A 12,500-nucleotide genomic window follows, 5' to 3' on the forward strand; every position below is an offset into this window, starting at 1 on the left:
CGTTTACAATTTGAGTGCCATGACGTTTCGCCGGTAATTACAACAACAATCGGCATGGTCAGGCGACAGCCACGAGCTGTGGAGAGATCCTCCTCTTTGGTCTTTGGCCGTGCTCCGTACTTCGGCGGCCACTCCCGACGTGAGCCTCGACCCCCACCCGCCCCCTCCCCCGACCCCCCGGCCGACCGTCGTCCCTCCTGGCCGCGATGCGTCCTTCCCAGGTCTCCTCACCTTCACATTCGCGTAAATCTCTTCACTTTCAACGAGCTCCCACGGACCGGGGAACTCTCGGCCAAACTCGAGAGGGCTGCAGCAAAACGGCCTCCGCCGAACACCCCCCCCCCCTCCCCGCAACCCCGAGAGATCACGCGTGCCTCTCGCCGAACGCGATGGCCTGCGTACGAGTGTCGTACACCGCCCTCGCGCCGTGCCCCGACCGCGCCAGCGCTTGCTGCGGCGTCACGGCCCCCACCCCGGGCCCCCCCCCCGCGGGACACCGCCGGGGAGGGCGAGAGGAGGGGAGAGCGGAGCGGCGAGGCCCGGGGGGAAGAGGCCCCCGAGGACGTCGAGGCCGCCCTGCGTTGCTGCCGCTCGAGGTTCCTCGCCCGGAGGCGCCGCAGGAGGAGGGTGGCCTCCGCCAGGGCGGCGTCGGGGGGCTGGCGGTGGTCCTCGCCGTGCTCCTCGTCGCCGCGGCGTCGCGAGCGACCGCCGTCCAGGGTTCTTGCTCGCCGGTCGGCGAGGGCGTCCGCGCCACGAAGGCCTCCGCCCACAACGGTAGCTCCTGCCGGATTGTCGCCGCGGCCAGCGGCGGCGGCGCCATCGATGGCGCCGCCTCCGACGGTGCCACGGCCACCGCCGCCGCGGTCGTCCAGGCGACGCTCGCCGCCACGGTCGAGGGATGCTCCGCCTCTCCCACGGGCACCTCCGTGACCTTCGACGGCTCGTCCGCCTTCTCTGCTGCCAATTCCGATGCCACCAACTCCTCCATAGCCAACTCCGCAACCTCTTCTTCTCATGCCGCCACCACCATCACCACCAACCCTCGGATCTCCCGGAACATCGATGCCCCCTTCAGATTCATGACCAAGACCACGGTGACCCTTTCTGACACCGCCTCTTCCTCTTTCATCGTCGCCTCTGGGAGCTCTCCCAATACCACTGCCACCACCAACCACTCTCCAATCATCACCACCGCCATCGCCACGTCCATGACAAACTCCGTAATCTCCTTCAGTGGCGCCGCCCCCTCCAGCACTGTATCTTTCTCTGATGACACCGATGCCTCCTTTGTAATTGTCTCGGTGGCCTCCGTAACTACCCGCCCTTTGACCGTATTCGCCGCCGTCGCCCGGTCCTCCGTGGTCACCTTCCAAGCCACCAACGGCGCCAGCGCCGGCAGCGAGGGGCGCCTGCTGCCGCCTGCTGGCTCCCAGCCTCCGTTTGACGTCCCTGAAGTTCGCACTTGTTTCTGTCGGGCGTGTGGGAGGCGTCGGCTCCGGCGGATGTGAGAGGCTGTTGTCGTTGCTGATGCTGCCGTTGTTGTTGTCGCTGCTGCTGATGTTGTCGTTGCTGATGCTGTCGTTGTTGTCGCTGCTGCTGTTGCTGTCGTTGCTGATGCTGCTGTTGATGCCGCCGCCGCCGCTATTTTTACGCAAGCGACGACTGCTCGGTTCTGCAAGAGAGGTTTGCGAAGCGGCCGTCAAGATTAGTCGTAACCGGCGTCGTCATAAACCCCCCCGCCCCCCCCCCCCCGATCAGATACCCGGACTCGGAGACGAGAAGCCAGGACCTCGGTGGCGCTGGCTCGGCGTCACCAAACCCGCAGTGGGAGACCCACACACCCCATGGCCCGAACCTGAAAGGTCAAGGGCTAGCGGGCAAAGTGTCTCTGCACATGGCCAAGCTGTTTCCATTGTCGTCCTTACCCGCCCGCCCGCACCTCCGATGAGCACGTTGGGCTACGTACGGCGCAAAAGAAGTTCAACGCACGCACATAGACTCACATAGTCACTTAGCCACTCGCACAGTCACTCACCGACACACTCGCCCATCCGATTAGCACGCTTGGCCACGCACGGCACTCTAGAAGTTCAACACGCAGTAACGTCTCCACGTCGTGAGCTGGCCGGCGCTGCCTGCCGCGTGGCAGCGCCGGCTCGGTCGTCTCCGAGATTCCCATCGCGGCCGCCCGTTTTTACCGCTGCTGTCATGGCGGTGGTATCGGGCACGCAGGGCCGACAGCCGGTCGCCCCCGAAGGGCTGGTAGTGCCGGGAGGAGGACGAGGGCGGCGGCGTGGCGGAGGTGGCGGAGGCGTCTCGGTTGAGCAGTCGGGATCTCAGCGCCGCACGCAGCAGGGAGCGGACGGCAGAGACGCAGGCGGAGCGGCGGGACTGGTCGCTGGTGGGAGAGGGGAGGTGTGGGTGGCGGCGGGCAGCGGTAGGATCATCGCCAACATCGTCAGCGGCTGGGGTGGTGGTGACAGCATAGAGCGTCGTCATGGGGATCACCGGCAGGCGTAGTGGTGTGTGGTAGTTGTGTGGTAGTTGTGTGGTAGTTGTGCGGTAGTTGTGCGGTAGTTGTGCGGTAGTTGTGCGGTACTTGTGTGGTACTTGTGTGGTACTTGTGGTAGTTGTGGCCGTGGCGGCCTCACCGTCCTTGCAGCGTGAAGGTCTCCGCCGGCCTCGCTCCCCGCGCCGCGTGCCTCAGCTCCCACACGGCGCTCCGCCCGCCGTCTGCACGGAGCAACACGCGGCTCGGTCACACTCCGTGAACTAGTAACTCATTGGGCACGTTCTGTTTACGTGACAACCACGTCCTGTCGAGTGGTGGTGGCGGGGTATAACGACAGACACAATTATACAATTATACAAAAAACCCGAGCAATGCGACTACGTGTTTAAACCCCGGCAGCGTTAACCGGGGTGGCCGCTGGGCTCGAACCCTGAGCCTCTAGCGGCGTCGCGGCCACGTCGCCGATTGGTGCGACGACGATCGGCCCGGTGGGGGGGTTTGAACCCGTGGTGACCCCTGGCGTCGCTGGCTCGAGCTGCCCCCTGGAGCCCACGGATTGCGGCGTCGTTGGGGACTGCGGTGCGGCGCCTCTCACCGGCGCCATGCTCCGTGTGCACCTCGAGTTGACTCGTGGGGATGAGGTGTTTGTACTTGATCAGGTCGGGCTCCTCCTGATGGGATAAACCAGACGTCACCATCAGCAGCAGCATCATCATTAAATCCATCATCAAAACCATTATCCTGAACATATTATTAAAACACGTCTATCACAACTATTATCATCATCACAGCTTTACCATCACAACTATCATCAACACCATCATCCTCACCACATCATCATAACTATCATCATCATAAAAACCGTCAATTGTCACCAAATCATCACATCATCATCATGTGTGTGTGTGGCTTTCGCGCGTGTCACACACACACGTGCGGGGTGATCGCGCGCGCGTGTGTGTGTGTGTGTGAGGTGACGCGTCACAACCCAACACACTCAAGGTGACTGCGTGTGCGGTTGTGACACGGGTCACAATCGCACACACGCGGGGTGACTGCGTGTGTGTGTGTGTATGTGTGTGCGGTTGTGACGTGCGTCACAGCGTGCGTCTCCACCCACGCGCTTCTTGGCCCTGAGCGACCCCATGGCTGCATCCTCCTTGTACACGAGCACCACGGCCGTCTTGAACACTGCAAAGACAAAGGTACCCCGTGTAGCCTTCACCAGACTGTTGGGACAAGTGCTGTGAGCGAGTAGCACCTATGAAGACCGGTACGCAAGTGCGCACACACACACGGTGCGTACGGTGCATGTACAGCAGTCTCTCGATTATCCGCGTGCGGTTTATCCGCTATGCGGATTAACCGCGCACCTGAGATTTTGACACGAATGAATGACTCTTGGATTTTCCCTTAAGCCCAGAATATTCATCTAAAAACAGTGATACATTGTGGGACCTTTCTTGGCAGTATCAAAATACAACACTCGGTTTTACCCTTTCTGGCAATAAAACAACAGTTGTGTCAAGATGTTAAAACACCAAGACAGAATCATTGTTCAAGGAATCCTGTCTTCATTATCCACACATAGTACTTGTGGTGAACATGCAAACAAAAAACACCGTGCTCTGATAATATATAATGCATCGTCTTTGAAACTGATTGGTCCACACCAGAGACAGCTTTCTTTTGAGCCTCGTCTCAAAGTGTTAGACCAGAGAACGCCAAAGGCTGTCCGCCTTATGCAGACAGGATTCCTTGAATAAGAATTCTGTTTGGTGTTTCAACATCTTGACACAACTTTTATTGCCAGAAAGGGTAACACCTATCGGTATACAGTGACACACTGTTATCTTTGCAAATGTTTATTACAAGCCACGTGCTTAAACCGAACAATATGTTGCTCCGGTTAATTCGAAATCCACGTGATCGCCTCTACAGTACAGTAGTTGCCATATCTTTACAACAGTGGGCGGAGTTTGATGTTGATGTGCGTGGCTCTCTTGTCATACACTTCGTGGCTGGGAGTCTTCCGCAAACCGTGCTAATCGGAGGATGGGTGAGTGAGTGGGAGAGTGACTACGTGAGTGGGTGAGTATGTTCATGGGTGAGTGTGTGGGTGAGTGAGTGAGCAGGAGTGAGGGGTGCCGGATGGGTTCGTGGTGGCGACGGGGTGAGGCTAGCCTGAGTCTGAGTTGATGTTCGACTCCCGTGTTAGTGATCGTGGTCAGTGTGACCCTCGGGGTTGGAGCCGGTGTTCAGAGCTTGCGTCACATGATACCAGTGCGAGTGGTAACACAGAGCATTGAGCGTAATCATATTTTACATATCCCGTAATGCTGGACAGTCGTTGTGGATAAGGACCAAATCCCCACATGCAGCCACTACACCGAGTAAATAAAAAAACCCTCCTTCCAGGGAAATATCTAAAATGAATAAACAAAATTGAGAATTGGCACCCAAACAACAAAAACGCAAACAAAGAAATTCTGTCACATCCCAGCATCGCTCGGAGTCTCGCCAGGGTTTATGACCAGGCCACATCATCGTCATGGTCGATCCACTGCTGGCCACATCATCGTCATGTGCCCAATACTGGATGCACACGGGGAGGAGATGTGTTGGTGCCGCAGGTCGTGTTGGAGGAGTCTTGGAAGATTTATTGGTAACCAGGTAAGGTCCCACCGAGCTACGTAGCTTTTTTTCAGAAGTGTCCTGGCCACAAATAATAGCTCAGCGAAGTGTCCTGTCACAGTGTGGAAATTTACAGCAGCCGGCTAATATAAGGGCACGTTGATTCTAAATGTGGAGGGGGAAACCCGGAGGAAAATCCACGCGACCACGGGGAGAGAGAGAGACACGCAAACTACAAATATACAGCAGGCGTCAGGGTCGAGATCGAACCCACGACCCCCTGTATACCGGGCGAGGTAGTTAACATCTCCTGGCCATGGTGGCGCCCCTCCAGTCGGTGCCAGGGTCCGTACCGAAGACTCTCGCGCCCAGGCCGTGCCGCCACTGTGCCGAGCGGACGAGCGGAGCGGGCGGGTTGAGCCAGCACACGTGCTCGTCCAGCAGCAGGTCGCCCATCGACAGGTCCACGACCTGTACGGGGTGGGGGGGGGGCGGGCACACATGGGGTGGAGGGGGACAGAGAGGGGACATGCGGGGTGCACATGGGGTATACATGGGGGGGGGGGGCACATGGGGGGGGGGGGGCACGGGGGGGGGGGAGACACACAGAGGGATACGTGACGGGGACAAAGGGAGACGGGAACACAGACGAGGACATACGAAGTGGGAGAGAGGGAGAGGCGGTGTAGATGGCGTCACTGGAGCGCCGCCATCCCGATCGCCGTCACGTGCCGCAATCGCCCTTCTCTTCCTTCTTCACCTTGAATCTGTCGATGCCTCGCCAAGTCTCCGGACTCCTCTCTTTGACCAGGAGGGGGGCTTCCGCAGGGAGGGTTGGGGGGCGATGGTCGCCGCGGCAGGCGGGACTTTCGATCGCGCGCAAAACGGCGTCGCGAAGAAAGGTGGAGCGCGGGGGGCGTCGAGAGAACGGCGTGGCGGAGATCTTCTAAAACGTCACGGGCTGCGGCCCGCAGCGACGACGCCAGCCGCTTCGTTGGCGCTGCCGTGGCCCCGGTACGCGGCCGAGAGCGCAGCAGCACCTCTGTGACGAGCGGCGAACGCCCCGGCCGGTTGGTGAACAGTTGGTGAACGTTAGTGAACAGTTTGTGAACGTTAGTGAAGAGTTGGTGAATATTTGGTGAACAGTTAGTGGATAGTTGATGAACAGTTAGTTAACGTCAGTGAACAGTTGATGAACAGTTGGAGAATGTTAGTGAACAGTTGGTGAACAGTTGGCAAACACTTGGTGAACGTCAGAACAGTTAGTGAGCACTTAGTGAACAGTTGGCAAACACTTGGTGAATGTCAGAACAGTTAGTGAGCAGTTAGTGAACAGTTAGTGAACAGTTGGTGAACGTACCTCGTCTCCCGAAGGCTGCTGGGCAGAGAGCTGGTGAAACGCTTCCCCGAATTCTTCGAAGAGCCGCTGAGCGTTGTTGATCTGCCCGGCCACCTCCTGCATCACGCGCTGGGCCTCTGCCAGAGAGAAAACGTCGGTCCCCAAACCACTCACCCACCCAAACCACTCACCCACCCAAACCACTCACCCACCCAAACCACTCACCCACCCAAACCACTCACCCACCCAAACCACTCACCCACCCAAACCACTCACCCACGCAAACCACTCACCCACTCATTCACACACTTGCTCAGCCAACCACTCACCCACTCATTCATACATTCAACCACTCACTCACCCATCCCCCAACTCACACACTCACACACTCACCCACCGAACCACTCATTCACCCACCCACTCACTCGCACCCACTCACTCGAAACATTTCCCCTTTCGGTTTCTCCCCTCCCTCCAGTAGAAGGCATCTGGCCCACTCCTCCACTGGAAGAAGTGGGAGTCACCCACTCTTTACCCCACCACACGCGGGCCTGCCCATCGGCCGCGGTCGCACCCATCGACGCTGATCAATCTGAATCTTTATTGGGGGGGGGGGGGGGTGCCGGCAAGTTAACCCGCGCTTCCGGAAGTTCAGATTGATCCCGGACGGCCCCCCCGAGTCGCACGGCACGCTGGGGGTAGCGCCCTCTTGTTTGTCAAACTCGCCCCCCCCCCCCGCCTGCCTCGCCTCCCCCCGCTCCCGGCAGGAGTTGGCGCGGTCCTCACCCGCCATGTGGTAGCGCTCCTCGCTGTCCGGCTCGGTGGGTGACACCAAGCTGTGCAGCAGCAGCGGGTACTTGAGCACGCGCTGGATGGGCTTGATGAGGAGGGAGGGCAGCGAGGAGGCGTGCTGGCCGTCGGGGTTCAGCCGCTTCAGGGCGGCGGCGAGAGCCGGCTCCTCGGAGGCTGACGGCGCACAGTGACGACGACAACATCAACAATAACGTCAACAATAACATCAACAACAGCGGTAGCAACAACGACAATAGCAGCAACAGTAACAACATTAGCAACGACGATATCAGCGGCAAGATCAACAACGTTAACAGCAACATTAACAACAGCAACATCAACAACAACATCAACAACATCAGCGGCAACATGAACAACAGCAGCAGCATCGAAAACAACTTCAACATCATCAGAAACAACAACAACGACGACGACGCCACCAAGAGCAAGGGCCACAACAAGGAGGTTGGCCCCAAGCGGCAGGGCGGATGACTGCGCTGTGCCGCTCACGGTCAACAGTCAATAACAACAACATCCACAATAGAGGTTTTTGGGTTAGATCGCGCAGTAAATATGAATGTGTTGTTAAACCCACCACCACCCGACACAGCCAATGAGTAAGGTTTGTCACGTAAACAGAACGTGGCAATTCGTTACGAGTACAGCAACACCGGTTGTGTGTTAGAGAGTAAAACCCACGACATTTACAATTCGAGTGAGACATTTCGCCAGTACTTACAACCAGAATCATCAGGCGACAGTCATAGTTGTGGAGAAATCCTCCTGTTTCGTTCTTAAAAACGTGACAAACGCCTTACTAATTGGCTGCGTCGGGCGGTGGCAGGTTGAATGATGCGTTTATATATTTACGCGAAACTAACCCATAAAACCTCTTACGGATAATATTGGTTACGTGTGCCTACCACGTGTTAAACATGGCAACAACGATACTTGCCACGTGTGCCTACCACGTGTTAAACATGGCAACAGCAACTAGACTTGCCACGTGTGCCTACCACGCGTTAAACATGGCAACAACAACGATACTTGCTGCCGTGTGCTTCGCTCGCGAGAGAGCGGTGCCACGCGCTACTGAAAATTCCTCAGTTGGCATCTTAACAGGGCCAGGTCGCCCCCACGTTTGGCAGGACCCTCTTGAAAACGAGAGTGGAATAATAATAATACGTAAATAAAGCTCCCGGCCACAACCATCAATGTTGATGATGGACCCTTAATGGATTATTGATGGATCGTCAGTGATGATGATTGACTGGGATGAATGGTTATATGGATAGACGGATGATGACGATGATTGATTGATCAAGAGATCGATGATTGTTGTTGCTGACGACGTTGATGACGACGATGACGACGACGGTTGATCAGCTGGACTTGTCGGATGGTCCAAGCCAATTGGAGCTTAATCCAATTCCCAGCCGTGGACAGATGACGTGGTTGGCAAGTGGTACCAGAGCCTGGCCCGGGCCTCCCCTAGGTCCGTGCAGCCTTAAAACGCGCGTCAACACCGGTACAGGGGGGGCGACAGGCGGCCCAGGGCGTTCGCAACGGCACCGCCCCCGCCTCGTGCACAGGCTGCACGGGGGACCTGTGCCTCATCCGTGTTGTTGCGTCCGAGTTGTTGCGTCCGAGTTGTTGCGTCCGAGTTGTTGCGTCCGAGTTGTTGCGTCCGTGTTGTTGGGTCCGTGTTGTTGCGTCCGTGTTGTTGCGTCCGTGTTGTTGGGTCCGTGTTGTTGGGTCCGTGTTGTTGCGTCTGTGCATCACCTGTGCGCAGGCAGCTCTGCGTGCGCGCGTGACTGGCACAGTACGCGCTGTACAAGCGGAAGCGCTCCGAGAAGAAGAGGAAGGAGCCACCCAGCGAGAAGAGCACGCGCTGTGGGTGGGAGGGGTAGAGACACGGGGGGGGGGGGACATGGGGAGAGAGACGTGGGGACAGTGATGGGGAGACAAGGAGAGACACTGAGAGTTATGGGGAGAGGCACGTGGAGAGCCACAAATGAAGAGACATGGGGGGAAGGCCATGGGGATGCAGAGGGAGAGAAATGGGGAGAGACATGGGGAGACTGGGAGAGACACGGAGGTGCACAGAGAGACAGAAGCATACGGAGGCACAGGGAGACGGAGGAAGACACGTGGAAGATCGGGACATCGAGAGGGGGAGGCAAGGATGAGAAGGGAGGAGGAGGCATTGCCTTCTGGTTTACTGAGAGAGAGGAGATCAGAAAGGGAGGAGGCTCCATCACCTTGAAGTCGGCGGGTGACTGTAGGTTCTGGAAGTCCGGTGCTAGGTCCATCCCTTGTCTCAGAGTGGCGACAAACTCTTGGTGGAAGGACATTAGCTCGTGCAGAACGGACAGCACCGAGTCCAACTACACGACACACGTACAGGGACACCCGTACTTACGAACGAGTCAGGTTTCAGAGGTCTGTTCGTAAGTCCCAACTTTACACCTGTCGATTTCAAACGGGTTGTACGGCACGTGCACGGGGAATGGCTATAAAAGTTGTATAATCTCCTGGAGATGTAGATGCCACTGGTTCTTTACGTTCTGCAGATGTAGATGCCACTGGTTTTTAATGTTCTGCATATGTAGATGCTACTGGGTGTTCATGTTGAGCAGATGTAGATGCTACTGGGTGTTCATGTTGAGCAGATGTAGATGCTACTGGGTGTTCATGTTGAGCAGATGTAGATGCTAATTTCTTTTGGTGCTCGTGTTTTCTCTCTGCTCTCTTAAAAAAAACCTACCAAGAGATGTCTGCACAGTGGCTCTCTTCTTCTCTTCACAAATCCACTTGTGACAGGCGATAGCATCGTGGACAGCTGCTGAAACCTGAGTAACCCTTGCAGTGTTTGTGTCCTGAGACTCAAAACAAGGCGGTGCCTTCTCAATCACGCTGAAATCTGCAGTCAGTTGATCGGTGTCGAACCCTTGGGGTTGCTCAGCCTCCTGTTCCTCATCAGTTGACCTCATCCTCCACCCTGTCACACCCAACAACCGCCGCCATCTATTGCGCGGCCGTTGAACATTACGATTCTCGGTCCGAACAAGCAACTTGGGCCCTACGAACCAGGATTATTCGTGTCTCGGAAAGTTCGTAAGTCGAATGCTCGTAAGTAGAGGAGCCTCTGTACATATAATCTTTAGAATTTTTCTATAGACTGGAATAATCCGACGAGCTATGAAGCTCTTTTTCACACATATCCGGTATCGAGAACGGGGTCGGAAGGGCACAACAACAACCAGTACAAAAACACGATAGGCGTACGAAGTTTAGTAAGGTTAAGGAAGTCACTAAAAATGCATAGAGTATATAAATTCGCAAACACGAGACAGATACACAGGCTCACAAGACGCACAGGCAGGAACACACGTGTGCAAAGTTCGACATGTGATTTCATGTCATTTGTAAAAGCATGCGAGTGGTCAACAGACAACTTGTACTGACCCTGACACCCGGTCTCAAGACACCGACCCTGACACTCGGTCTCAAGACACCGACCCTGACACCCGGTCTCAAGACACTGATCCTAAAACCAGGTTTTCGGAAACTACGTCTCCAGATAAATCAGCTGAATCAGAACCTCCGGTGCGATTCATACCTCAAGGTGAGTGAAACATTCCTCCAGCTGTAAAGGTTCAAGATAATGATCTCGTAAATCTATCAGGTCCTGTGAAAGCAAAAAAGAACAACAATGATCAGTGGCCTGAGGCCATGAAACTCTCTCCAAATGAGAACCGCATCTGGTCATTTCTGACGTGTAACTGGCTAACTGCTGCTGCTGTGCTGCTGCTGTGCTGCTGCCTGATGCTGCCTGCTGCTACTGCAGTGCAGCTGAAAAGAGACTCAATTAAGCTTTCCTGTAAAAGTACTTGGCATTATTATTATAACAATGACCGACGATTGTTTTGAACCCAGGGGTCTGACTCAGTCTCTCACCAGTGGTGGCTCGGTGTCTCTGACGCGGCCAGAATGAGCCCTATGAATGAGAGATATCTCGAACGATGACTTGAACTCCACCACTCTCTCTCTGACATGAGCCCTCTAAGATAGGGACACTAAGACCCAGGACTTGAACCCAGAATCTCAGCACTGCTGGTTCAGTGTGTCCGACACGGCCATTATGAACCCCTGGCACCTGGATGTAGGAGCCCTCCGTGTCCACGAGCTCCAGGATTCCCTTGCGGAGTCGATCGGCTTCCGAGAGCCGCCCACTTGCCCTCGTGGCAGCCATGGCCTCTGGGATAGGGAGGTCAGGGTTCAAGGTAGAGTCAAAAATCTGTTTCAATACAGTGCCAAAATCGACACAGTACAAGAAGAAGTGTAATAAGTGGCTCCGACACGGCAGAACTTTATTTAATATTTATTAATGGTTCTTTCACAGCCACGACTCCTCTCGTTACGCGGATGCCGTCGTTCCTTTTTTGGTGTGACTGCGCTGCCCCGCGCCACGTGGCGCTCACCCAGATCTCCACCGCACCGCTGGCTGGCGGCGCGCTGGGGAGCGGCTGAGCGGCTGGAGGTCGAGCCGCCACGTGGCTGGTGGAGATGGGGGGGCAGCAGTGACGGGGAGCTCCTCTTCGATCTTCAACCACCGACCCCGAACCTTCCGCTACCCCCCGCTTTTATTCCCTTTTCCGAGGCTAAGCCCCGCCTCTGGCCACGCCCCTCTAGGAACCTTCGAGAACGTTCCAGAGGCTTCCATGCTAGCTCCGCCCATTAACCTTTCCCCCAGATAGAACCCGACTACTGATAAGGCGTGGACTGTACGACAGTGTGTAAAGTGTAACCCCTCAATGATGCAGGAGATGGCGCTCGCTTATTACAGAAGTCTTATCGGTATTTTGTTTCACTCCGCGAAAGAAGTTCAACATACACAGAGACCATAGACCAACATAGTCACTCACTGATCCTCCGATTTGCACGATTGGCTACGTACGGTGCGAAAAAAGTTAAACGTACACGCATAGACTCACATAGTAACTCACCCACTCACATAGTCACTCACCCATCCACGGATTAGCACGGTTGGCTGCGTACGGTGCAAAAGAAGTTCAACGCACACGCATAGACTCACATAGTCACTCACCCACACCTCCGATCAGCACGGTCGGCTACGTACGGTGCGAAATAAATTAAACGTACACACAGTGCATGACGCACGGCGATTGTTGTTGTTGCTGCTGCTGCCGCTGTGCAAAG

General features: G+C 56.0%; 1 protein-coding gene across 1 annotated transcript; it reads right to left on the reverse strand.

Annotated features, from left to right (window-relative positions):
• Positions 1-233: 233 nt before the first annotated feature.
• LOC144950384 (uncharacterized) lies at positions 234-11,532 on the reverse strand. The gene is made up of 12 exons (XM_078880500.1): positions 11,437-11,532; positions 9,539-9,664; positions 9,055-9,168; positions 8,627-8,768; positions 7,272-7,451; positions 6,507-6,622; positions 5,500-5,617; positions 3,633-3,703; positions 3,108-3,183; positions 2,652-2,733; positions 2,199-2,398; positions 234-1,672 (listed from the first exon to the last, which is right to left on the reverse strand). The coding sequence occupies exons 1-12, from the start codon at positions 11,530-11,532 to the stop codon at positions 234-236; spliced, it is 2,760 nt and encodes a 919-aa protein (XP_078736626.1).
• Positions 11,533-12,500: the final 968 nt, after the last annotated feature.

The sequence above is a fragment of the Lampetra fluviatilis genome, chromosome 57 (genome assembly GCF_964198595.1).
Source record: "Lampetra fluviatilis chromosome 57, kcLamFluv1.1, whole genome shotgun sequence".
Taxonomy (NCBI): Eukaryota; Metazoa; Chordata; class Hyperoartia; order Petromyzontiformes; family Petromyzontidae; genus Lampetra; species Lampetra fluviatilis.